This window comes from Cololabis saira, chromosome 3 (assembly GCF_033807715.1).
Source record: "Cololabis saira isolate AMF1-May2022 chromosome 3, fColSai1.1, whole genome shotgun sequence".
Lineage (NCBI taxonomy): Eukaryota > Metazoa > Chordata > Actinopteri > Beloniformes > Belonidae > Cololabis > Cololabis saira.
In genome coordinates, this window is record NC_084589.1 from 31,508,027 (window position 1) to 31,535,002 (window position 26,976).

Below are 26,976 nucleotides of genomic sequence, written 5' to 3' on the forward strand. Positions count from 1 at the left end.
CTGTGCTTCCGCTCTGCTTCGGCGTCCGGTGGGTTTACGCTGTTAGAGGTAAAAACTCATTTTGAGAAAATGGCCAATAAAGATAACGATTGTGAATTCTTATATAAGTAATATACAAAAATATACAGACGCAAGTATATATGTAACGATTCACTCGGGTCATGATTCGATTTGATTCACGATTTTTAGCCCACGATTATGATTTTTCATGATTCTTTAAACAAAATTATTAAATTAAAAGAATCCACTGTACTGTATTTTCTCACCTCCTCACTGTTACAGCAATACTGATCGTCGCTGTGCTGCAGTGTTATCAATGCATCAGGTGATGCAGATGTTGACATAGTCAAAACTGCAGTCAAAGCATCAGAACATAACATAAAAATGGTCAAAATCATCCCCCCTGTAAAACTGCCATCCCCCCTTTCCATCTCTTATGTCATTTCATTAATGAATGTGGTATTATTTCAACATTTAGAGTCATCACCAGAAAAATAACTTATTTTACAATTTTCACCTGTTTCAAGTACATTTTCACTTGAAATAAGTATTGTTGTTTTTTCCAGTGATGAGTCTTGTTTTAAGTGTAATAAGATTTTTTTTGCCAAAATGAGACATTTTAACTAGAAATAGGACAAATATTCTTATTTTGAGTTTTTGCAGTGATCCATTTTACTTATCCTGTGAAGGACAGAAACATATTGATAAGTTCAGAAAACTGTTTTTTATTGTTGTGTTTTGATGTATTTGATGTAAGCCCAGTGGATATTTAAAGCTTACAGAAGGCTGCATTTAACTGCTGCTATGTCATTCCTGCAGTATTTCTGCAGGTGTTTTGGTCAGTGCTATTATTTGTAATATATTATATTATTTGTAATCAGCACACATTATCTGTCCCCATATGATAAAATCCACCATCCCCCTGATTTTTTTTTTACAACTCGAGTACTGCTATCATATAATGGTTTACATTTATGGGCATAGGCGCGTCATTAATACCTGCAGAGGTCTTATCTAGTTTTATAGACCTATACCTTTTAAATATTGCCGAGGCCTCTGGTAGATGATTGCTGTTCTCTCAGAGTTCAACATGTCTCCAGTTAGGTTGCTCTTATCTTGTCTCCTTTTCAAAGAAGCTCTAGGTCTGCCAGGTGAGTGTCAAAAACATTAAAACAGCTCTGCATTTAAATACATCCTACTTAAGCACAATTTAAAAAAAAAAACGTACTGTGCGTAATTACGCATCGGTTTTGTCCAGGGAGTTTTTGGCATATCACGGATTTGCACTGGGATCCTTCTTACAAAGTGTCGGATAATCCAGCGCTTGTGTGCGCGTCCAGCGGTAACAGACCCGCGCTGGGAGCTGGTCCGTTTGGAGACTACCTTTGTGACTCGCCATGGCGACTCATCAACTCCTCTGTGTATGCCATGAAGAAAATCCTCCCGAACCCGGACTTCATCGTATGGACAGGGTATAGTTGCTGGGAATTCTTTACGTATTCTTTAGTCACTTATCCATGCTGTTATGGAGGATTTTTTGTGCCAAAATTAAATAAATAAATACATAATTAATTAATTAAAATGGGAATTAAATATATCATTAATTAATTAAATGTGTCATTAATTAATTTAAATTACAATGAAATATGTCATTAATTAATTAAAATACAATTAATTTTAAGTAAAAATTTATATTTATTATTTCAGCATTTAATTCATTAATGACACATTTAATTAATGATTTCGTGTTGCGTGTGAATCATGAAATGTAAAACTGCATTTTAATTAATTAATTAATGACACATTTAATTAATGATTTCGTGTTGCTGAATCATGAAATGTAAATGTGAATTAATTAATGTAATTAATTAAATGCTGTAATAATAAATTTATATTTTTACTTAAAATGAATTGTATTTTATATTAATTAATGACATATTTCATTCTAATTTTAATTAATTAATGAGACATTTAATTAATTAATGATATATTTCATTCCCATTTTAATTAATTAATTATGTATTTATTTATTTAATTTTGGCACAAAAAATCCTCCATATGCTAGCCTCCTGTGTGATTTCTTGCTTGTGTTTGTTATCTCAGATGTAAGTGGCTTTGGGTAAAGGCGTCTGCTAAATGACAGTAGTAGTATTTTATTCAGGAAATGTTAACTTTACTTTCCTAATGTAATTAATTCTCTCCAAAAGGGGGACTCTCAAAAGTAATCATTTAGAGCTCTGTACGCTAAAACCCCCAGACACAAGGACAGTTTCTTCCCCCAAGCTGTTGCTCTGATGAACTCACAATTAATAGAATCTCGGAGAAATCCATCACTGTGCAATGACAATAACAATAATAACAGTAATTGAATGGCACTATCACGTGCTGTAACAATGCACCTTCCAACAATGATCATGTCTGCCTCATTCTGCTGCACCTGCTGCACCTTTCACTTGTAAAAAATTGTACATATGTTATTTAAAGCCTACCTCATACTGCTGCACCTTTTTAGTTTTTTAATTGTATGTATGTTAATAAGTGCCACATTTGTTTATTTACGGCTTGCTATATTTTAAATCTGGGTACAGTGAGTGAAATTACCTGAGTCAAATTCCTTGTCGGGCGATGGTCCAACTTGGCCAATAAAATCAGATTCTGATTCTGATTTAGCATTTTCAGTATTCAATCTCTGACTTTTACTGCTGAACTTCACAGAGATGATACACCGCATGTGCCCAATGAGGATTTAGGAGAGGATGCAGTGGTCAACATGGTCAGCAACCTAACACAGATTATAACTGAAGTGTTTCCATGTAAGTATGAAATCAAATCAACACAGAGTATCTGAAGTGGAAATCATGAGATGTTACAAAAATTATGATGTTTGAGAACCTGCCAACTTATTAATATTGAATGTTTTTGCATTATGTCCTTCTTTAGTTACTAAAGTTTACTCAGCCCTGGGTAACCATGACTACCACCCCAAAAACCAGCTTCCTGGAGCCCCAAACTATATCTATGACCAAATAGCAGAAATGTGGCATAACTGGTTGGACCCACAATCCAAAGAAACATTTAAAAAAGGTGCACAGATCTTGATTTGACATTCATTTGCAAATGTTTTTAAATAACTAATTCAACTTTTTACCAAAAACATACTGTTTTTTTTTTTACACAGGTGGATACTACACAGAAAAGCTACTGAACCGACCAGGTTTCAGGATGCTGGTCTTGAACACAAATCTCTACTATGACCAGAACGATGCGACCAAAGACATGGTTGATCCAGCAGACCAATTTAGTTGGTTGGATCGTATCCTTACAGAAGCAGCTACCAACAAAGAGAAGGCAAAGTAACTTGTCTGTCTGCGCTATCTGTGACAGGAGTTTAATCGAATTCAAAAGCAAGAAAGTCCTTTCCCAAACCTCCATCTTTACCCTTTAAACTGTTCTTTCATGTCTGCACTACGTCTTAAGCCTTAGGCTTCCTACAGTAGAGAAGAATTCTTCCAAGTTAATCCACAGATAAATTCAACTTTCAAACCTAACCATTACTTGGAATGGAGGAACTGGAAATCAGTGGTTGAACTCATCCTGCTGCGGTCAGATCTCTGCTAACTTTCAACTGGTTTCCTCTGACAGGTGTATATCATTGGCCATGTTCCACCAGGTTTCTTTGAAAAGAAAAGAAACAAGCCGTGGTTTAGACAACACTTCAACAAGCAATTCTTGGATTTGATTGAAAAGCATCATGCTGTCATAATTGGGCAGTTCTTTGGCCACCATCATACTGACTCTTTTCGCATGTTTTACAATAAAGAGGGTAGGTCACAATGTGTAGTACCACTGTTGTTGATCAGTTGTACTTTAACTAATGTGTTTGTAATTCCTTGTTCACCTACTCACATTAAGTGTACTCATATAAAAATTTACTTGTGGCACATATACATGACAATGCATTCAGAGGGGGATAACCATTCTCCATTCCTGCAGGCGAGCCTATTAGTGCAATGTTCCTCAGCCCGGGAATCACACCATGGGAAACAACACTTCCTGGGGTTGTGGATGGAGCTAATAACCCTGGGATTCGTGTGTTTGAATATGACACTGAAACACTCCTGGTCAAAGTAAGCAATGGTCACACAATATTTTCCTGCAAACATTTTTTGAAAGTAATTTGTCCATGCTGCAACATACAGTATTTGTGATGTACAACAGTGCTCTGCAGTAAGTGTAATTACATGTTTTATTCTAGTTTGTGTTTTTAAACCTCATGTCTGAACAGGATGTGGTGACATATTACCTCAATCTCACCCATGCAAATGCCGTCCAAGAACGCTGGGAAAAAGAGTATCGCCTCACAGAAAGTTTCAGAGTACCAGATGCCTCTCCAGCCTCCATGCACCAGATTCTTAATCGCATGGCTAGCGATCAGTGCTACCTGCAGAAGTACTACGAGTTCAACTCTGTCAGCTATGACCTGAAAGACTGCGACAGTGACTGCCGTGTTGACCATGTGTGTGCAGCCAGAGAATTAGACTTTGAAAGGTATGAACAATGTCTGGTAAAAGAAGGAGCAGCTTCCATATATGGGGGACTGCTGTTGGTCCTTCCTGTGGCAGTGAGTCTGGTGTTTGGCTGCTGGTGGTGATCAATATCATAGTAAATGTTGGAAACATAATAATAATAATAATCAGCGATGTAAACCTATTTCTTTTAACTCTCAAAGTTCTTCTTACCACAGGAATAGTAACTGGCTGTCTGGACATGCCTCCATAAGTCAACATTGATCCTCCAGCTCTATATATATACATAGAAAAAGTGTAATTTTTAAATGGGAAGATGAAATATTACTGTATTTTAGTCATGTTTAGTCACATTTTTTCATGGAACCATTATACAGCTTACTGTAAATGACGTAGCAGTTCTGTCGCACTCTTGCCTCCAAGCAAGTTTTAGATTTAGCGACTTTGAATTCAGACATTATATTCTTATCATTAATTTATCATTCCTACAATTAAATGTAGGAATTTTATTCTACATTTCCTTCTAAGAAAAACAAATGTTTTTTTATTATTTGTATTTGCTTGTGTCGGTGTATTAAATAGCAAAGGTGATTAATTGCTGAACATTCCAAATAAAATGGTGTTATCTGAGTTTTATCATGACTCCTGCTATCTCACGTGGTTTTATGAAGATATAATCAGTATAATCGTTTTTGTTACTGGCAGTGAGCGCAGTGGTTCCATTGAACACATGATAATGACAGACACTGGACTTTAAACCAGAAATCAAGCATTTATTGGGTATGCAGTTTATGTCACTTGAACATTACTAATAATGTGTTAGACCTCAGGTTTCACTTCAGTTCCTTTATTGCTGCTTGTACAGAATGACACTTAGCTGTTAAAATCAGGAGGTTCCCATAATTAGAACCTGTTTACTAGAAATGAAAGGCTGCATGGCTGCATCCAGAGCTTTGTGATAGTCTTGGAGACCCACTTCAGTACAGGCGGGCGCTGTCAACTTTCCCTGCCGGATAAGGGAGCAAAGTTCATCCAGCATGGTTCTAAATGTCCTCCCGTCTAGGAAAAAGAAACACTTTATAAACATAGTTAACACAAGTCCCCTTTTAGGATTTTTCTATTAGGTTTATAAATCAGGTAGTCCCATGCCAACTAACCGTCAGAGTGTTTCTGCTTCCACCGTGTGACCCAAAACCCCCTGATCTTCACATCCTTGAAAATAAGAGCACTCTGGAGAAAGTACATTAAATGTTCATTGAAAAAAAGCACATTTTCAAAATGTGACTTCATAGCAACACTTTACAAATTTCTAGATAGATGGCTATTTGTTTTCTTTAAGAGACTTTGAGATCACTCCAGTCAGAAAATGGTATCAGTCTTCTCAAACTCCAATTAATAACGCAACTAGAAATATGTTTTGAGACGTAACCTATTTCTTTTAACTCTCAAAGTTCTTCTTACCACAGGAATAGTAACTGGCTGTCTGGACATGCCTCCATAAGTCACCATAGATCCTCCAGCCCTATATATATACATAGAAAAAGTGTAATTTTTAAATGGGAAGATGAAATACTACTGTATTTCAGTCATGTTTAGTCACATTTTTTCACGGAACCATTATACAGCTTACTGTAAATGACGTAGCAGTTCTGTCGCACTCTTGCCTCCAACTCCATTTAAGGCCAGTTTAGGTTTTGAACATGCCTTTAAAAAAAATGTATTACTGAAACTAAAAAGCAGAGATAGATGACTATATCTGTGAGGCTATCTACACACCAACAGACCTTGAACAGTTCCTTAATCTCAGGCCGCCTCAAGGCTTCCTCTTTAAGTACATAACTGGTTCCCAGGGCTTTCAGCCTTTCACTGAGCTGTGCAAAGTCTGGCCTTTGACAAAAGAAGATCAAATTATAATAAACACACACACAAAAAAAGAAAAAAAATGGGTCTTGCATTTCAAGTCTTCAGAAACAGTGATTAGAAAATCACCTTATTTTCCTAAAAAAGAAAACTTTCCCAAAACTTTAAAAGAAAAAACTGAAAAAGAGCTGTTTAACGCCTGTCATTTACCTAAAATATATAAACATTAAAAATGTAATTAACGAATAATCCAATAAAAGTGAGGTCACCTGTCTCGGACAACATTTATAGTGTTAATTCCTCTTGCAGCAGCTATCTGTATGACAGCCTGCCCAACTCCACTGTTGGCTGCATTCTGGATCACAGTATCCCCTAAAAGCACAAAGTAAATGGAAGTGTCAAATAAAGGCCAAAGCTTTTTCCCACTTTTAGTGATTTTTAAAAAAAAAGAATGACTGGTCCCATGTGGAACATTGAGTTGAGGTGGTTCAATCTGCTTGGTTACTACATATTATCAGTGATGGGGAAAAAGAAGTTACCTGGCTTAAGGTCTTCAAAGTCAGAGAGCATCCTGAAGGCGGTGCACGGATTCACTCCCAGTGTGGCAGCAGACAGCAGGGGAATATCATTGGGCAATGAGATGACGTCAGTCTCAGCTAGCACTGCTTCTGTCCTCCATGTTCCTGCTCACACAAAACCACCACACTCTTATTGTATTACTGCTGATGTCTGCTGACACATTTGTATTTGTCACATTGTTATTTACCTAGACCAGCATCTCTGGGTATGACCCAATCTCCTGTTTTGAGAGACTTCACTTGGCTGCCCACCTCTATGACCTGGGCCACACCCTCGTTGCCACCAACAGCTGGCAGATCAGGCAGGATAGCATAAGTTCCTAAAAAAATAATAAAAACGAGAGAAAAAAAACAACAACTCATCATTATCTTCTCCTATGTCAGGGGTGTGTCGTTCACGTCAAGCTGCTGTATGAGTGTGGACAAAACCAAGCAAGCCAAATACCCTGAATCATGTTTATGTCCGAAGGGTTGATCGGGGCCGCAAGAAATTTAACCAAGACATCCTTTTCACCGATGGGAGGCAGATCTACATCCTTCAACCTGGTAAAAACAAACAAGTGAACAAATCAGTAAGTTAACTAATAAGAAAGTAAGTAAGTAGGCAAACTAGTATGCAAGTAGGTCAGTCAGCTAATAGAAAAAGGAGGGGGGGCTCAGATGTTGTGGTCTACATGGATTAAAAAGTTTGCGTTTGGTTAACAAATACCAAACGCCAACATATCAGGCAAATAAAACATTTTTTTTTTTTTAAATCAAGATACATTTCAATTGTCTTCATGCTGTCTTCAGAGTCCACTAAGCAGCAGAAAAGGGAACAAGCTTGAAAATGTTTGATAAAAGAAATATTGTATTTCTCAAGGTGCAAAATGTCAATATAAACAAACAACGCATTTATTTCGTTTTAATTAACTAATGAATAATATATAAATGAGTGATTTCTCAGAAACATCAGTAGAATAAACACGAGATATTTGCTCATATTTTTTCTACATTTCTAAATTATGCTTATTTCTGATATTTTTCACAAATCCCTAAAATATTAATTCAAAAATTATGACTAAAGGAATAAATAATTTGAGGTTCTTATTACTTATTAGCTCAGCAGACGGCTGTAAATAGGTGAAGTACCACTTTTCGGACATCAAGTTCATTGGAAGAGGGGTCGTGGTCAAAAAACAGGAAAGGGAAACTCAACATTTGACAAATTAATCACATTTGCCTGTTAGTTTAATTCTTTTTTTCTTACACTGCCGTTTAACGTTGTCAGATGCTTGTTTGTGGGTATTCAAATCAAAAGATGATTGACTAATGATTCCCAACTTGGCTTGTGGGTTATACTCGTGGCTCTCAAGCCTCACGTAATGAGCGTGAGACACGCTCTTTCTCGTGCTGACAAACTATTAACTTCACCACACAGAAGTTTCGATAGCCCATCTTACAAAAGAACCAGAGGCAGATTTGCTACTGAGCGCTCGTACAGCTCAGGGTATGGAGGTAGATTTGTGTCTTAATTATTCAATCAAAAAAAAGATTGCTTCAATAAAAAAATATATTTTCAATTAAAGAAAAATTCACTTCAATCAAAAAAAAGGATTTTAATCAAATAAAAAAGTGTTTAAATGCAAACAAATATTTGAGACTCAAAAAAATGCATTTGAACACCTTTTCTTCTTCTTCTTCTTTGGAGTTTTACAGCATCCAATTAGTTGCACTGCTGCCACCTTCTGGATCTTTCAAAAACTCACACTATATTCTCCTCATCAGCCCAGTATCATACAAAAATTTAAATAAACTCCTCCTCCCCCTTCTACTCGATCCCACTTCCAAAATACTTCTGACTGTTATTCCTTTCATACCCATTCCTTGCAGCTCTGCCACTAGTTCGGTTCTTTCTCTGTGGTACCTTCTTCAGCAAATCAGTACATGTCGCACTGTCTCAGGCTCCTGACACTCAGAGCAGAGTCCATCTTGATGCTTACCCATAACGTGAAGAGTACTATTAAGAGCTGTATGCCCAATTCTTAACCTGGAAATAATGACATCTTCCTTTCTCCTCCCTCCTCCTCCGATGTTTCCTGATTCTGTCACTTTCCCAGTTATTGAAAACAGATGCCTCCCTTTATTTCCTTCCTCCCACTCCTTCTGCCACTCCAGAATGATCTGTTTCCACACAATACTTTTCCCTTCACCCTTAGATAAGCTTATGTTGACATCCACCCCCTCCTTTTTCACTGCTTTCTTAGCCAACATGTCGGCTGTTTCATTGTCCCGGATACCTGAATGCGCTGGAACCCACATCAGTACCCCTCCTTTTCACCATCTGATTTGCTATCAGAATCTCATTCGTTCCGCCCCTTGGCACTTTTTCTTTGATTGGAAATGTTTTCTTTGATAGAAGTGAAGTTTTTTTTTTCACTCAAACATGTCTGACCAATGGGGAAGCATCCGCCCACGATGTTTGTGTCAAAATTATTCACTTCAATCAAAAAAAACAAAAAAACAATCACTTCAATTTGAAAAAATATTTTAAATAAAAAAAAAGTTCAAATGCAATTTTTTGGGTCTCAAATATTTTTTTTGCATTCAAACACGTTTTCTTTGATTGAAAAAGTTTTTTTTTATTGAAGTGATTTTCTTTTATTGATTTATTTTTTTTCTTTTTGAAGCAACTTCTTTTTTGATTAAATGATAAAGACACAAATGTCCTACCCATAATATGGCCCAAACACAAAAAACACTACTTCAATCAAAAAAGTTGCTTCAAACAAAAAAACACTTCTATCAAAGAAAACATTTCCAATCAAAGAAAAACTGTTCAAATGCAGTTTTTTTAGTCTCAAATATGTGTTTGCATTCAAACACTTTTTTCTTTGATTGAAATATTTTGTTTTGATTGAAGTGAAATTTTTATTAATTGAAAATATATTTTTTGATTGAAGCAAATCTACCTCCATATCAGGGAAAATATAAGAACATATACGTTTTTGCTGCTGGATGAGGTCTGAGTTTCAGCTGCAAGCACAGAGCACTCAAGCACTTCAGAGACACATCCTTACTGAACGACTTGTAGCGGGTCTCCGTGGTTTCCGTAAGAAAGCGCCTGACATGTCTGAGCGCAGCGCCCGGTGGAACGACTGAAGTCTCTGCGCCCCTGCGTCCTCAGAAAAGCCGTCATGCAACCTCTTCTGCACACTATCTGGCCCCTTTGACGCACGGCATGCAGAGGTAACCACATCGCTAACCAGGACTCGACTTTAAAATTGGTAAAAAAGAACGCTTGTCAGAAAATAACACTTGCAATAACAAGGGTGATATTGAGCTGACAGTAGCTACGCCGCCATATTTGTTTTGAACCTGAAGTGACGTCATTGATATAAATCAAACAGAGACCGTAGAAGAAGAACTTTGTACACGAGGTTGGGCGGAGATAAACATTTTTTTTTTTTATTGAACACAAACACACATTTATAAAAACTGCTTGTGGAGGAAATACAATACAATATAAGAAAATAGAACATATTTTGGGAGGTATCATGAACAAGAGACATACACACAAACAATAAGGTAAACATACATAAAATTAAAACAAAAACAGTAAAGTGAGATTAAAATAAAAGATACTTTGATATATCAGCTAATATTTTTTTCCTGTTATTTGACTTATTTTTTTTATAGAGACAAAAAAAAACCTTTGAAATAATTTAAAAAATGGCCACAATAAACATACACACCGAGGGAAGCCTCCCTGATACCATAAACTGAATAATGACCCATCCGAGCCAAATGCACAATGTCTGTAATTTGTAAAGTAAAATGTCCACTGCAAATCAGCTGCCCTATACCAGGAAACACCGAGATTATGAGATAATTTTAATCCCGTCCGAATGCCGAATGCGCATATCAGTGATTTGCGGATTAGGATTTTTACCGCGCCTCCAAAAAAACAAATTACTTCACTTTCTACTTCTATCCGGCATAATTTTAGCAATTGTTGTCTCTCTTGGTTAATGTCATTCTTTTACTGGCTAAATATCATATACACTGTTGTAAATGGAGAAAAATGAAGCCCTCTTTCCAATGTTTTTTTTAAATGATTTCAAACGTTTTTTGTCTGTATAAAAAAAAAAGTCAAATAACTGCAAAAAAATATTAGCTGATACATCAAAGTATCTTTTATTTTAATCTTTTTCTGAAATGTAGATGGTATTTGTCTTAAAATGCCTCACTGTTTTTGTGGGTAATTTTATTTATGTTTACCTTATTGTTTGTGTGTATGTCTCTTCATGACACCTCCCAAAATATGTTCTATTTTCTTATATTGTATTGTATTTCCTCCAAAAGCAGTTTGTATAAATGTGTTTTTGTTTATAAATTTTGTTCATTAAAATAAAATTGAAAAATTGAAAAAAATGTTGGCAATTGCAGTCATAGTGAGATATTCTATTACAAAGTAAGCCTATATTCACTCAATAGTGTTTTAATCTGATATTTGTAGGTGATAAGCATACAGAAATTATTCAACATAAAAGCACATGTTTTATCCACTGCTGAGTTTACTGTTACCATGACAACTGAAAAGCGACAGACAAGCCATTTTTCAATTTTGTTACCGGTACTTGTCCAAGTGTGTCTTCAGTGAACTCTAACTCCCGAGTGTCTGGTCTGATCCTCTTAACTCAATATTCAAATATAATTTTACACAGGCTTCACTTGTCGAGCGAGAATGCACGGAACTAAATACAGATGCGGTTTCAAAATGAATGCACTCCAGGGGATAATTTTAGTCTAGTGCAAATAGGACAGAATTATAATATATATATATATATATATATAATTATAATAAGAAAAAGTTTGTACTTCCGTTTTTCCTGTTAGAGTCTTTGGAGAACTGTCACGGGCAAGAGTGAAAGAGGATTTGGTTTTTCCTATTACTGTACTTTGAGCTACAATCCTGAGAACTGTTCACATGAAGACATATATTTCACCAACACCTTTTCAGCCATGAGAAAAGGAAAGGCCTTGAATGATAACTTAGAGGGTGAAATTATATTAAAGAGAACATATTAAGAAAAATACATTTTCTGTGATTTTTGTAGAATATATAGCTTTCCCATCTTTTACTCTAATTTTACCAGGTTGTAGGCTTACCCATTTCTAAAGTACACACCACAGAAGAGATTGGCTCGTTCTACCTCCTATAACTAGTTGCTACTAATATAGTTTTGCAGACATTAATACCACTTTATCCTACCAGGGGCACACTTCTTTGTCTTCTGCCAGAGGCTGACAGCAAAGGGCTCTTCTATCCTGTCATAGGCAGAATTGTATATTGGGCTTTTTGCTACATTCATTGATGTTGTCCATATACTCTCTTTGACAATTTGTCGAATACCAGTCAGGAGCATAACATATGACTGTATAGGAAAAAAAGTATTTCAACTGAAAAGACATGAGTAAGTTAAGATTGACATATTTATTATGAAATGAAACAGATCTTTACATATAGAAACATAATCACAGTAATACTTTGAAACTCCTACATGCTGCTCATCGCTGCCGAACTAGCCATTAAATTGCCTGAGTTTAAGATAGCTGTAGTTTTTTATGGCAGTAAGCACTTATACATTCATCATTAGTAAATGCACATTTTCTGGAGGTTATACAAACCATTTACCTGATCAAATACAACACCACAAATTCAATGGCTGATGCTCTCAAACAAGGCAAGTCCATATTTAAAAACAAAAATAAATAAAATATGTTTAAAAATCCCCACCAAAACAATAAACTGTATTAAAAAAAAAAGCCTCAATGGACTTTAAATGTTACCCTGAGCACATAGTCTCATGTATTTTGAAGGAATCTAACCCATCTAACACCTGACGATAAAATCACAAGAACAGACCATTGATGGGTCAAACTTTTTTGGGGGGTGGGTTACAATCACAATGTCCAGCATGGACTTTCTTTGACTCTTATTAACAGTATGAAAAAACTTCAATTAACATCTTATCTAAACAGCAGGCATTTAAATTACTGTAAGTTAGAGTTAATGACATATAATTGATTCAAAAAGTCAAGTGTCATCGATATGCATCCTTTCTATATTGTTGAGAAAATACTTTGTAATCTAAGATGATGTACTAACACTGCATTGTAAATAGCAAAGTCAGAATAAAAATGCACACAAAAGTAAACAATTTCAAGTAAGAACTGAAATGTAAACAGTGATGGCACTTTTCATTTGCAAATTTCCAGTTTTTTCAAAGCCTGAAGGGAAATTGCCAAAACAGTGCTTGATTCTCCAAGCATTAAAGTTTGACAACTTACATATAGCATCAGCTAAGAATCAGTGTATGAGGTCATTTATGAGTACTAAGTGATTTGTGACACATTCTTTTTGTCATAAGCATTGATAGTCTGAAACACCAAGTATCAATATTTTGAGATGAGACAACGATTATATACTACCAGCCCCAATCCATTTACATATTCTACTATATACCCATCTACTAAGATTAGAGAGGAAAAAATACATTAAAATGGAACACTTTCTTCATGTTATGCAAAAGGTTAAATAGAGATCATCATCAGTCCGGGTGCATGTAATGATGCTGCAAGTCATAAAAGCTTGAAAATCTCAATATTAACCATTTGCCATTGTTTGTAGGCATTGCTTTCAGGACCAAAAGCTGCAGTTTTTGAACAAGTTTCCAGTAAATGAACTACACCAAAACACCCTCAAAACTGTTTTAACTTTGCATTTCTTGTTGTACGTTTCATATCATGTGGATGTGTTCTCCAACACTCCTCGACTCTGTCCAATCAATCTGAAGCAGTCCCTGAGTTTTCAGATAGGTCATTCCTGAGATGAGCCAAGGCATGAATGGAGATATTTTTCTTCTTTACATCAACAGACAGGATGTGGTTCACAAAACAAAAAACTGAATAGAAAATATGGAATATACTGTGAAAGCTATTTAACTGAAAGAACGGATACAAATTAATGCATCGTACACACGAATAGTGCAGAGCAATATTGCATTGGTTTTTGGCATAGATAGGTATAACAATGGGCTCTTCATCTGAAAGGCTCATTGAAAACTAAAACTAAAACAATTATAATAATACAACATACGTAGCAAAGAATATAAAAAAAAAAACAACAAACACCTCACAGTTTGCGTCAGTCCTCATTATACCATGTACCTTTACAGTATGTACTATATATTGTTACTTTTAAGTCATTACATAGTCAATACATTACTGTTACACTGTATTTGTACTGTATTAAATTAAGGTAAATGACATTTATCAAGCATATATGTACAAAAGTAATAAGAGTACCTTGATGTTGAAAAAAAAAGCGACCCAACTATATTCTCAAGTCATATATAGCTTTGAATGAAAATTAGCAGTATTATGATGTCCGTACTCAAACATTCATTGCTGAAAGGCTTTAATGCGAGCAGAGGGAGAAGCTGCAGCACACTTGGATGACAATAAATAAGTAGGATGATACTTTTAAAAAAGGATTTAGAATAACTTTACATATATATTAATTGTGTGTTCAAGTCTCAGTCAACTTCTCCTGTAAAACGGGAGTAAAATGCTGATTAGCTAGCTAGACCTACATGCTCCTCCGTGCAGGCTGGGTGTTCCTGACCCTTCAGGGTCATAGGGAGGTAATGTCTTAAATAACTACCTAGAAAATGGATCATGCCAGATATAAATTAAAACACCAGCCGTTCCACTAACATCATATCTTCTTCCTAATTTTTTGTTTCATTCAAGTATAAAGAAATTACTTTTCTGGACTTCCTTAAATATTTCAGCCCAGGTCAAGTATTTTATGACGTACATGTAATGTGATTAGTTTATAATTTATTGTGATTCTATCAAATCCAAGTTATAATAATGATAAAGTAACTATCTTTTACACAGCAGCCAACCAACAGGGAGCACACTTCATATGGGATGTTTAGTTAGATTGTAGAAAAGGAAAGGGTCACTTAACATCAGGTGATTAAAAAAAAATACTGTATTTTGCTGCCCTCTCTGGGTCAGACCTTAAAGTGTACCTTGATTGACCTGCCAACAAGCAACAACAGCTTTCCACACAATGGAGTAAATGGGAAATTAAAGTACGATATCATATGATGTAGTAAAAGAAACCACAGCTGACCATAACCTAGTGTAATGTTTGTAGTCATCAGTAGAAAAACAAAATACAATAAAGGCAAATGATGGAAAATGTTTGGAAATACCATCTCTCACTTTTTTTTTCTCAGTGTGACAAACAGACGTCTCTCACACAACTGGCATGGGGGTGGAAATTGATGTGTTAACATAAAAGGTGATATAAGTGGGCTGCAGGAACTCCCCACTCAACCGCTTTAGGTTTCATAATTAATCTACTTTAAACTGATGGTTTTCCATAGCTCCCTTTACACTCCATGAATGCCGTTTGGGACAGACTGAACGCTCGGCTCTTGTGTGCATTGTTGCATCTGTAACGTCACTCGCCCAGGCAATGTCAAGTTACTCTTTAAGCAGGTATATATATAGATATATAAGAACAGACAGCTTTACCCGTGTGTAAACACTGTAGTGCAAAAAGGATTTGATTTAATCCCAATTAAAATCACAAAGATGTATTCTGAGAATGTTTGGTTTACCGTTAGCGATTAGGATAGCAGACCAAACACGCACCAGTGAGGTAGACCAGACCAGCCAGCAACAGGCTGAATGGTTCAAATGAAATTATAAAAAGGAAAAACTCACACACACTCACACAAAATTAACATATATAACTGACCAAAAACTGGAAACCACTTTTGGTCTGACATTCATTTGGCCCCAGGACAACTGGATGGTCAACTGCAATATTGGCTATTGCCTATAGCTATACCCTTAAACCCGGCCCATGTTTTTAACCCACCCGTCCCTCATGTGATATGTGAGCTAAAATTAATTACGAAACAGGCTTACTGTTACATCTCTGCATTGCTGAGTGAGCTGTAACAGCCAGGAAGGAGAATCAAATAGTAAGGCAGCAAAACTGTAGCTCTATTCTAAGCACACTGAGTATTACGCATCAAGCCGGAGACGTGTGAAGACCATTCCTTAGATGGCATTGCTCGACAATCTCAAATCCCTTCTAAAAGCAGTGATGCAAATATTTAACAAGCTTCCTGAGTGCAACAGAACAGCAGTATTCCTGAGTGTTACACCAAATAAAGATGAGAAACAAAAACATTCTTCATGAGTACTTTTTAACCTGAGGTAATTCCAAAAGCAGCTTCGACAGCTGGAAGGAGATCCTGACTCCCTTCTCACCGTCAAAGTTGTTTGATTGGCTTCTGTGCTTCAGCAAGGCTCGATCTGAAGTTTACTCAGAAGTGTCGGCGGGTGGCGCTGAGTGGCTGTGCTCCCCCTCGTCTGCTTTCAAGGGGGAGGGTTTTCCCTGAGAAGCCGGTGAGGACTGCTGTTGTGCTTTGATTGGGCAGCTAGCAACCATGTGGTCAATACTCTGGCAGAAGTGGCACTTCTTGGGCTGGGGTGGCAATTTGCACTCTTTGGCATGGTGATCCAGGCCTCCGCAGTTGTAGCACCTGCAAAAGTGGAAATATTCCGTTATGTTTGACTGAATCTGCAATAACTGATTGCCTTTAGATGAACACACCCGTGACATAAGTTTACAAAAAACATTTAGTTAATGTGACTTAACAGGTTTCCGATCTAATAGATATGGAGCAATGTTATATGAATTTAGTCCAATAACAACTGTATCCAGTAACCCTTGAGGTGAGTAAATATGAAGTTGTTTTAGATGAAAAGCACTCCACTATTACACCAACTTCATTTTCTGTTGTAGACAGGTTTCTGCCTTGCTGGACGATGTGCAACTTTTTTTTCAAACTATAAAAATTACAGTAACTGGCTGACTCATGATCCAATTCCTTTAAACTAGCTGTTATTCAGTGTTGAACTACTTTTAGACAGAGGGCGAAACCCACAACTTCAATGCTACAGCAGTTTATCTGAATGTGTTAAAAACACAGAACCCTCAACCTGTTCACCTCAATTCCTCAATTGAAGAATACGGAACGTCCTGAGGAATAAATATAGGCCCATTACAAGGACTTGATCAGTCAGTTATTGTTGGGGACTCTTATAGGCAGTTCCATTGGTTAACATCAGAGTAAAGGGACTTTGTCTCAGCCTCTCTTGACTCTGGGATTGGATAGTACTGTCCAAAAGAAGCTTGTCACGTGTAATTTCGTATCAGTGAGTATTTGCCATCTGGCTCCTGATGCTAATTCATTACTGTCCTGCAGCTCTAGAGCAGTGTGGACACAGAATCAGGAACAAAGGGGCATGTGAACATGGCAGTTTCAGTGAAAGAGGGGCTAGATGTTCTCAAATATCACATTAAAAGGGTGAGTGAGTCTAAATGTTAGCTTGCATTTTAATGGTATTCAAAAGTTCTGTTGTAATGGTCACATTGTATCCCTCCTGATGTGTTGTAAACTGTTAAACAGGTTTTGTGTTCGGAGGGTTGTCTTTTGTACGTCTGGAGTGGCTCAGCACCCAGCATAACTCCAAAAGGACAGATAATTACAAGGAGGGAAAGTAAGAGGGGTCTGCCACAGGCAAAGTCCAGTTAGCATCAGCTCAGTTTCCTGCAATTGGTTGAAATTCTGTAGGAGGTGCACGACCTGGAGACTACTACTTTTTAAGGACATTTTAAGGAAATTGTGCCCTCTTATGTCAGAGCCAGCTAGCAGCAATTTCTTGTGCATTCCATAAACAGGATCTGCATAACATATTTACACTTCAGTTGTGTAGCTTCCAGTCGCATATGAGATGGCACTTCACTGTTATAACATCGTAGATATGTCAGAAATACATGGGAAAGCAGAATATGACATCTTGAAATTTAGGTAATTATATGATTTGATATTGAGAAAATGTTTTAGCAGAGACCAAAAAATAAATAATTACATAAAAAAAAAAAAAAAGGCAAAATAATCGGTTAGTAAGTGAAAGCACATGCAGCATTACACTTATCCAAACTGCGTATTGGCTTCAAAAACTAATAAATGTGTTGCACATGTTGGCCACGAGGTGGCAACATTTCGCCTGCACTGATTCAATATGCCGTTTTTAGACATACATCTTTTGAGGGCATTCTAGGACACACTGCCAAACACCAGGAGGGCTGCAACTTATTTGACATTTTTAAACAGTTAAAGTCGTTTATACTACCACACCTTGGTGAAAAAACGAATATCATCACAAATATTTTGATCATGCAGAAGTTTCTGCAAACAGCAGGGTTGCTTTTTCTTATAGTCTGAGGTAGTTACCATTATATGGATCAATTTATCTGGGGTTGTGAGCAGCGTCTCTCAGTCTGTCACTGACAGAAGCTTCCGGTTGGGCTCTATTGTAACGAGGTGTGGCATGTATTTAAATCAGCATTGAACTTTAAAAAGGAACGTTATATGGGGTCACTGAGAGCCATCAGGGCGCCATCAGCTGCCAGTGTTTGAACATAATCTATAGAATAGCCACGCGCAGGGGTAGAAGACAGATGGGTTGTGGGCGTGGAGTGATCGCTCCATGCCTCTGCGGACCCCCTGCCACCTTTGTGGCAGCAGATGAGGTTTGGATGGCGTGGCTGCTGAGAGGTCAGAGCTGCTTTGTAGCATTGGCCGTTTGGGTGGTGTCAAGGTCTATACCGTCACATCACAGAAGCTTCCTGCACCAGCATCCATCAGGAGGCAAGTGGAAGTGGTCCCTTTGTCTATAAAAAGCTGCAGTAATGACCTCTGAACCCTGACCCGCAACCTCCCCCAATCTCATCCAAACCCCAGCTTTCTTCCTTTTATTCATACACTGTTGCCATGGCAACTATGACCTTTCACCCCCTCGCCTTGGCTCTGGCATCTGTTATCAATTAAATGGACAGGAGCTTTTTCCCCTTCCCAGGTTGTATTATATTAAAATGTATTACACACACACACGCACTAACACACGCACACGAGATGTGACATAACCCAGTGGTTCCCTCTGAGAGCCCTGGACTCAGAACTTGAAACTAAAATATAACTAAGTACTTTCTAGTCATGTTCAAAAATTGTCAGTTGAGTTGAGTTAACCCATTAAACCCAATCTTAGTGTTGCATAACCGAATATGCTAAAGGCGAAGCGGGCCTTATCCACAGAACCGTGTGGTCTAGTGAGATGTATTGAACCATAGCGGCCTCCCAGGACTCTTTGAGCCAGTAATGATCCCTGTTCTCACACTCACTTCTCTCTGGTTGTAATCACAACTGACAGGGGGTGAAGCTGATACACCTCTACCCCTCCATCGTACTGATATTCAAAGAATGCCCCAAAAATCCAATCCCCCCCACGGAGAGGGACATTGTTACCTTTGTATCAAAGTTTTGGATCTTAAAGAACTATTCTTTTATGATTCCTATATCCTAAGATAAAATCCCTTTTCTATCTTAATTTTACTTTTTTGTTTTTTGTGTTAAATGTCCTCCCTGAGAATCTGAATAGTATGGTGGGTGAGGGGGTGATAAAAGGATGAATGTGTCCTTTTCTGAAGTTCTTTCCAAAAATTTAAGAATTAACCAGAAATTATTTGTTTCTCACTGTCATTCAAATTATGAGTCATCATTTGAGGTTGGTTTAGGAGCAAGAGATCATTTTGCGGGAAGGAGGTTTAGAAAAAGAGAGGAGAGAGAGTGCGTTGGTTTGAATTCACCAGGGACCGGCAGATTTAAACAGTTATTGATCCAGGTCACACGTCAGGCCTCCTGACGTGACCCTTGCTAGGGTTGGATGTGGGGGGTTGGGGTTGCGCAAAAGGAAAGAAAAAAGGGGAGAAACTACAACACCATTGCACATCTGATCCAAACTTAGCACAACAATGACTGTTGTTGGATTGCTTAGTATTTCAAGATAAAACCTTTCCTTATGGGTTATGAAAATGACTTCAAGAGCAAAGTACAGTAGTTTCAGTTTTGATGTTTCTTTAAAACATGTCATTTTTAGTCAATTCTTAATAGCTGATGTTTCAGATCTGTATGGACTTAAAGAAACAATGACAATTTATTACTTGATATCGATGTGCTGGTTGCCATATTTCTACTTCACTGTTATCGAGTGCTTTTTCAGAGCATATTATTGGGTTTCTCTTAACGTAAAGTGTGCTGGGATTACCCGAGTTTGTGGTTTGGCACTGTGTGGACAAAAACTAAACTGGATTGCATATTACAACTTAAAGTCATGTATTTCAAGGACATTCATATGGATCTGTTGGCAGTTCGAATGGCAGCGTTAAAAACCAATGCTATTTTCAATAGAAAAATCATTAAAAAAAAAAGTATTTCTTGTCCCAGTTCATCTCTGCTCACCTGTCTCCCTTTGAACGCCACTTTTGGACCTTCTTGCCCTTGGGTCTCCGCTCACTGCCCACACAGTGGGTGCCACCTGGGCCGGTAACTCGCAGCGACTCCAAGCCCTTTGATGACTTTTTGAAGGTAAACTCGACTGCTTCGCCCTCCTTCAGACTGCGGAAGCCTTCCATGTGCAACTTGCTCTGAAAGAAAACAAGCAGTTGATGTGTTAGTGGTAACAGTTCAGTTTGAGGATTTTCCACTTTTAAATAATTTACACCATGATAGGTGTGGTGTGAAGAGCCGAATCAGAAAAGAGTGAATGAATGTTTGAATTGCTTTCCCTGCTCCCAGTAGGAAATAAGTGTTGATTATTTGATGTGTTAAAAGTCCCCATATTGACCAAATTACCTTCACAGTGAGCCTGTGGAGACTTTGACCTCTGAGAACAACCCCCATCAATTCTCCGCTGTGTGATATCATCACAACCTGACAACCCTTATCAAATATTTTAGGGTTATCACCATTCCTCACCTGATAAACAAACAAGCACCACAAAATGTGGCGTTCCCCCTCTGCCCCGTTGTTTGTACACACTTCAGTGCATTACAAAGCGCTGTTCCCTTCATTCTGCATTGTCTTTTTTCTGCTGTGTTTGAGTGGTAAACCTGGTGAGGATAACCTTCAACCCCCCCCTACCCCCCACCCCCAAACCGAGGAACAGCATTCCTCACTGCTGCCCCCACCCCCACGCCTCTTCCCACCCACATCACAAAGCTCCACTAACATGCTGACCACCACTACTAACCCTAAACTACAGGATGCAGGGGTTGGTGCTCGTGTTGGGGGTGGGGTGACAAAGCAGGGAGGCTTCTCTGTGAGGTTGGGGGTCAGGGGGACATTCCTTGGATAGTTGTTTGGCAGAAAGACATGAAAGATATCAACTGAGGGGGAGCACACATGATTAATATCTGTGATATTGGTGATTTAAGATGTGATCTTTGCAAGGGAGACCCAACAGTTTAATTTGGATAGTAATGCAAGACAGACGTTTTTGTTTTGTTTTTTTGCTCAAGTAAAAAAAAAAAAAAAATGCCACTGGACATCCATTAGAAGTGGAAAAAAAGGTACACCTAATACATGCAAAGGAAAAATGCTGCTTCCCGTAGAAATAAAAGAAAGGTGTGGTGTGACCAGGTTTAAGGATAACGCCCTTAGACTGGTAAAACATCATGGGAATCCCCTTTGAATCTCCCTTGGTGCAACTGCAAGATTAAATTGTCACGCATACAGCAAACTGTTTATTTAGGAAGAGCAATCCATTAATTAAGCAGGGTTGCTTTGAAAGACAATAATCCCATTTCTTTGATTTACTTTTAAGTAGAACCCACATCCATTTATGCCAACTCTTTGCCAGTCTTTGTTTGCCAAAACCAACAGGAATTAAATTGCGTACACCTTTTTTTTTTGTCAGAAGAAACATTAAGGAGAAGTTATAATTAAAACCGAATAAAGGCAATAAATCTCTAGATTATGTGAACAATTAGACTCATCTGTCCTTAAAAAAATGTGTTAATCATGTTCCAAATACTGAAATGACGTGTTTTGTATAAAGTATAAGTGGAGTATCTGCTGCAGATGTCCTCAACAGTGAGGAAACACGACTTGGTGAGCCATGACACTCAACTGGCAACATGGACATCCACAAAGCCTCGGCCCCATCATGCCTCTCTTCCCCGGTGACCATTAAGCCACTTCCTCTCCCCGTGTGTGACCATCCCCACCCCCATAACAGACCCTTCACCGGCCACATGGCCACATCAGGTAATTCACACAAACATAGGTACGGGGAGCAGGGTGGGGTCTTCCAGCTACATGGGGCCTGTTGCTGAGACGTCATTAGTTTGGTCAAATGTAAACTATATCCAGAATATGTCCAGAAGCCAAGCGGGGCAAAGAAAGACATCAGAGCAGGAAGGGACAATGGCAGGACTTCTGCAGAGACAAAGAGGGGCTCAGTCACAACCGAGGGGTCCTTCATTCAAATGCATGGCTCTATTGTCCACCCACACAAAGACTGGCAGACCCTGGGACTTAATTTTCCTTGACACGTGGCCTCTAATTTTAGGATTGAGGCCTTTAACATCGTCATAATGATGGGCATGTCATGGGTTGGGCATTTCTTCTTGATTAAATAAGTCACATTGGGAAATTCTTTTTAAAATAATCTTTGTAGAAAGTTGTAGAAGAAGGCATTTTAGACTACTCACAAAAAAATACAGATATGACTGAATACATTTTTTTTTAAATAAAAATTACCGGTAATCCTCTTTGATTGGTGGAATAAAATAAGAGTGACCTCCCAACACATGGAAGCAAACTACTTATTTCATTAGGACACATTTCTGGAAACTGCACTGTAATCAAACTTAATTTTCACAACAATGTTTTTGGATACTTGGACCTTTTTAAGCAGTGTTTAATGATAGTTAACATAGAATTGAACTGAGGCTTGTCCCCATTTCAAGTTTCTTTATATGCTTGTAACTAATGGTGCATGAAAGTGCAGGTTTCTAACCTCAACTGAACTTTGGTTTACAATATGAGTAATCAAGTAACAACTTCCTGTGCACATCAGTTACAAATCTTCCGCAGAACTATTAAATCGGTCCATATGCATCAACACAGGAAGGCAGCAGAGAGATTAGAATAAGAGCTTGAGAGATCGGTGAACATTAATAGTATTTTATTGTATTTTTTTATAAAGATACTGGGATTTTTTTAAGGACATTTCCACAGCTTGAGGCTGTGGAACAGTGGTGCGTGAACAAGAACGTTTACCAAAAATAAAATTTGACTTCCGCTTCAAAGGGATGTCTCAGCTGTAAAAAGTGGTGTACCTCTATGCCACCCACATGGAGGCGGGGTGAGCAGACAGCAGAGAGCCTTTAATCACTTTATGACAGGAACTTTGAGGTGAATGAGGAGCTCGTGGGGATGCCTCTCATTCACATGCTAAACCTTTATCTTATCAGACAGAACTGGAGGCCTCAATCACAGATGAAGAGGAGGGAACACCCCCCCCTCCAAAAAAAAAAGAATCTCCCTCCACATTACAGTACTCTTTATCTTCAGTTTTTCTTAAAGGTTGATGAAGGGCTGGATAAAACAATCTGGTAATTTTTGGAAAGACACTAAAAATTCCAGGAAAAGAACAAACTTCTAAACAACACAACACAATTTAGCCCATAGTGAAGACGCAAAATGTAATATTACTACCCTTTCATTATAAAAAGGTACAAATATTAACCGAAACATAGTATTCTTATAAGGAGAAGCCTCCATTTTTGCCATTAAATTCATATTAAAATGTAAAATTTCAACATAAATCTACAGCTGTCCACCCCTCAAGGGCCATCAATTATGTTTCCTCTCCCTAGGAGGACTAATTTTCATGCAACTCAGGAGCACTGATGTAAGCCTGTTAAAGTGTGTAAGCCTTGCGGAGCGACAAAATCCACTTTTTCACGTCTCCATCACGTTGCATTCAGTGTGTGAAACCCCTGAGAGAGGCCTGCTGCTCTCAAGATGCAGCAGCACGTGCTTCTTACGAAACGACCACCGCAATAATTCAGGTTGGTTTAAATACAAACCCGAATTAATGGAAATATATTAACACAGTGGTTAATGAAAATCAAAATTAAGTTGCCCAAGTCTGCTTTGTATTGTTTCACTTCTTTTTTTTTTAAATGTTTTTATTTTTGAATGATCGATTGCTGCCTACTAGGTATGTAATCAAGCAGCATTGGACACAGGTGGTTAACTTTCAACAAGGTGGATTTTTTTTTTTACTTTTAAAAGTTGTTGCCCTTTTTTGGACGATTTTGGTTTGGTGTTAGATGACTGGTGGGGCTTGGCTGGTAAAGTTTCGTCCACACCTACCTGGTGGACGAACACATCGACCGGTTCGTCCAGCTGGACGCCCTCCCGGCCGCTCATGGACAGGAAGCCGAAGCCCATGCGGACGTTGAACCACTTGCACACGCCGACTCCGTGGAAAGACTGCGAATCCTCCTCCGTGCTCGGTCCCTCATCTTCCTCGGTTTTACACACTCCTGCAATCAAGAGTCGGATCATTAAAATATCTGTTTCAAAAGTGTCCAAATGATGCTTGAGAAGGCGCCATTGGAACAGAATTCAATTTACCTCCCCTTCCCCTATCAATAATCAATACAAGTCACTGACTGAACTGAAGCTTGAGCTCTTTTGGTATGAGTTGGATTAAAAAAAAAAAAAAAAAAACGTTAAACAATTTGAGCAACATAGAGCCTTTAAGTGGATATGACTCATGTTGGTGCAAAAATAAGTAATCCTGTTGACTTTAGGATGAGAAATTCTCCAAAGCAAATACACTGTTCATCACGTGTGTGAACACTGCTTTAAAATGCTCAATTTAATTACAATTTACAACTTAATTAACTTGCAACAAAAAAAGAAAAGCATCAAAAACCAACAAAGTGCATCTTATAAAGTTACTCAACCTGGGAACTCCTGGTTAGACACCGAACCCATGTCTTCAGTTCTGCCTTGAGTCAAAATCAGCACCCAAGATACAGTATCCTTTGTAGCCCTCAAACTGGGTAATCCTCGCAGATTGCCACTTTCATGCGAAATGCGGCGAAACGCGAGAAGCTGCGCAGCGAGAGGGAAAGCGGGCGAGGGGTGTAAACAAAAGGGGGCTGGCAACCTATTCCCCCTAAACAATGACGAGGGGAGGGCTGGGGGGGCAACCAGGAGGTTTTTTTTTTCTTTTTCCTCAGGAACACCCCCCCTCCCCAACCAAAAAAAAAACAACAAACATCTTAAACATTACAACACAAGCCCTTCTCCCATTCTCTAGAGATACAAACTCCCCTACATACCTTCTGCCATGCTTGCGGGCCAGTTCAGTCCTGATGCTGACTGATGCTGCCGAGCCTGTTTTCTCTGACCTGAAACCAGCTCTCCTCGGCTCTCCTGCACTGTTGGTCAATACAAATGACAATTTTCTGATCCAACGAACCCCCCACCAATCTCGGTCACGTCCACGTGATTCACGATTACAGTCCCTATGGAGATGTGCATTGTGTGATGGAGGGGCCAATCACCGCAAACCAATATCATTTTCATACTCTTATATCCAAATCTGGTACTCTAATGGTGATGCGTTTATATATACTGTAAAGTCAAGCATCATCTTTCATATCGCAAGATGTTGGCAAGATGAAGAGAGAGGAAATAAGGAAAATGGATTGGATGTATTAGTATCAAAACATAATGATTTCATGTAGGCAATTGCTTATTACGCGTTTTTTAAACGAACAAACCCTGAATAAGCAGGCTAACTTGCCAATAAAACACGGGGTTGTTGCAGTATCATGTTGTAAAGTTTAAAAAAAACGTAATCAGGATCACTTTTTAAGGGGTAAGAATGTTTTTTCTTTGACGTACGGAAGATCAATGCTGATAAACCAAAAACATGAAGTGGTGAAGTGAACTATAGATATAATTTCATGGAAATAAATATTTGAGAAAATCTATTCACTATTTAAGACTGCTTCATAAAAACAAACGAATTCATGGATCAATAGTGATTGATCACGTCATGATAAGATGCTGACTCTCACCCTGTGAGATGATGGATGCATGACGGACGGAATATATGACCAAGCCAAAAACAAAATAGCTTAAATTTTAAATACCAAACTATTAATTAAAATAATCGTAAATTATAATCACGATATCTATTAAATATCTATAATAAATAAATAAATAAATAAATAAGGATTATACACATTTTCCTAAAATTGTCTCAAATTGTAAAATGAAGCCAAAATAAAGCAGTCAGCCATATTTCACATTTTCAATTCGTTTAGATTAATCAGTAATAATACAAAGAATTATAAATTCACATTTGTATGTTTGCTCAATTCTGTAATTAAATATAAAGCTGTAAGATAAACTTTTTAACTAGATAAGTACTTCATGTTAGCAGGAGATATGTTTAAGTGACTAATTCCAGAGGTCTGTCATAATTAATGTAACAAACATTTTGATTGCATTTTTCCCGTAAACGTCTACCCTTCTGCTGAGCTTGATGGATGTTTCAGAGGTGGTGATCACTGTGAGCACGACGACCCCTTGTGGACCCGCAAAGTGGAAATGATGGATTTCAAAAAGCAGAAAGAGATCAAATATTAAAATGCACTCTGGCAGGAGACTGAATTCCTTCTATCACTGTGAGCTTTGTTCAAGAATTACAATTAAAAAAACAAGAGCATATTGTTTTTGTGCTGGAAATTTCTTTTATGATTTTCTAAACTAATGGGGTAAGATAATATGTTGAAAACAAGTATCAATTCCCAAATGCAATTATTTGTATTGATGTTGGTCTATTTATTGGTGACTTGGAGTGGTATGGTATAATGTTAAAGCATTTATTTATTTATTGCTATTTCCAGTAATTGTAACAGTTTTTTTTAATTTCCTAACTTTACTTGCTTTAATTCAGTTGGTTCACGCAATAACAATTACAATATATTATTTACGTCA

The 26,976-nt window shown here is 37.8% G+C and overlaps 3 protein-coding genes across 5 annotated transcripts; 1 reads left to right on the plus strand and 2 right to left on the minus strand.

The window, feature by feature from the left end:
- Positions 1-1,053: 1,053 nt before the first annotated feature.
- Positions 1,054-5,151, plus strand: smpdl3b (sphingomyelin phosphodiesterase acid like 3B). Its single transcript, XM_061717247.1, has 8 exons — positions 1,054-1,151; positions 1,259-1,472; positions 2,716-2,813; positions 2,941-3,084; positions 3,179-3,348; positions 3,643-3,823; positions 3,994-4,127; positions 4,286-5,151. The coding sequence occupies exons 1-8, from the start codon at positions 1,064-1,066 to the stop codon at positions 4,649-4,651; spliced, it is 1,395 nt and encodes a 464-aa protein (XP_061573231.1). The 5' UTR covers positions 1,054-1,063; the 3' UTR covers positions 4,652-5,151.
- A 138-nt stretch (positions 5,152-5,289) lies between these two features.
- mecr (mitochondrial trans-2-enoyl-CoA reductase) lies at positions 5,290-10,314 on the minus strand. 3 transcript variants are annotated; one of them, XM_061718465.1, is made up of 10 exons: positions 10,024-10,314; positions 7,410-7,507; positions 7,153-7,284; positions 6,926-7,069; positions 6,656-6,758; positions 6,311-6,413; positions 6,157-6,230; positions 5,988-6,048; positions 5,684-5,756; positions 5,290-5,585 (listed from the first exon to the last, which is right to left on the minus strand). In XM_061718465.1, the coding sequence occupies exons 1-10, from the start codon at positions 10,200-10,202 to the stop codon at positions 5,413-5,415; spliced, it is 1,140 nt and encodes a 379-aa protein (XP_061574449.1). In that variant the 5' UTR covers positions 10,203-10,314; the 3' UTR covers positions 5,290-5,412. The 3 variants fall into 3 exon arrangements, with proteins under 3 accessions (XP_061574449.1, XP_061574451.1, XP_061574450.1); XM_061718467.1 differs by lacking the exon at positions 10,024-10,314 and adding an exon at positions 8,630-8,648; XM_061718466.1 differs by having other exon boundaries at positions 5,431-5,601.
- Positions 10,315-16,358: 6,044 nt separating this feature from the next.
- On the minus strand, positions 16,359-24,957 carry lin28aa (lin-28 homolog Aa). The gene is made up of 4 exons (XM_061718468.1): positions 24,927-24,957; positions 24,328-24,500; positions 20,404-20,588; positions 16,359-16,581 (listed from the first exon to the last, which is right to left on the minus strand). The coding sequence occupies exons 1-4, from the start codon at positions 24,955-24,957 to the stop codon at positions 16,359-16,361; spliced, it is 612 nt and encodes a 203-aa protein (XP_061574452.1).
- Positions 24,958-26,976: the final 2,019 nt, after the last annotated feature.

Bases quoted from the DNA above. Each gene is read 5' to 3' on its own strand.
- smpdl3b (XM_061717247.1), top strand. From the start codon at position 1,064: ATGATTGCTGTTCTCTCAGAGTTCAACATGTCTCCAGTTAGGTTGCTC. The intron at 1,152-1,258 runs GTGAGTGTCAAA...GGTTTTGTCCAG, and splicing joins AGAAGCTCTAGGTCTGCCAG to GGAGTTTTTGGCATATCACG. The intron at 3,824-3,993 runs GTAGGTCACAAT...CCATTCCTGCAG, and splicing joins CATGTTTTACAATAAAGAGG to GCGAGCCTATTAGTGCAATG.
- mecr (XM_061718465.1), bottom strand. From the start codon at position 10,202: ATGTGGTTACCTCTGCATGCCGTGCGTCAAAGGGGCCAGATAGTGTGC. The intron at 7,070-7,152 runs GTAAATAACAAT...TTGTGTGAGCAG, and splicing joins ACCCAGAGATGCTGGTCTAG to GAACATGGAGGACAGAAGCA. The intron at 5,586-5,683 runs GTTAGTTGGCAT...TCTTTTTCCTAG, and splicing joins GAAGCAGAAACACTCTGACG to ACGGGAGGACATTTAGAACC.
- lin28aa (XM_061718468.1), bottom strand. From the start codon at position 24,957: ATGGGTTCGGTGTCTAACCAGGAGTTCCCAG. The intron at 20,589-24,327 runs GTAGGTGTGGAC...GTTTTCTTTCAG, and splicing joins TCGATGTGTTCGTCCACCAG to AGCAAGTTGCACATGGAAGG. The intron at 16,582-20,403 runs GTGAGCAGAGAT...CCACTTTTGCAG, and splicing joins TGGCGTTCAAAGGGAGACAG to GTGCTACAACTGCGGAGGCC.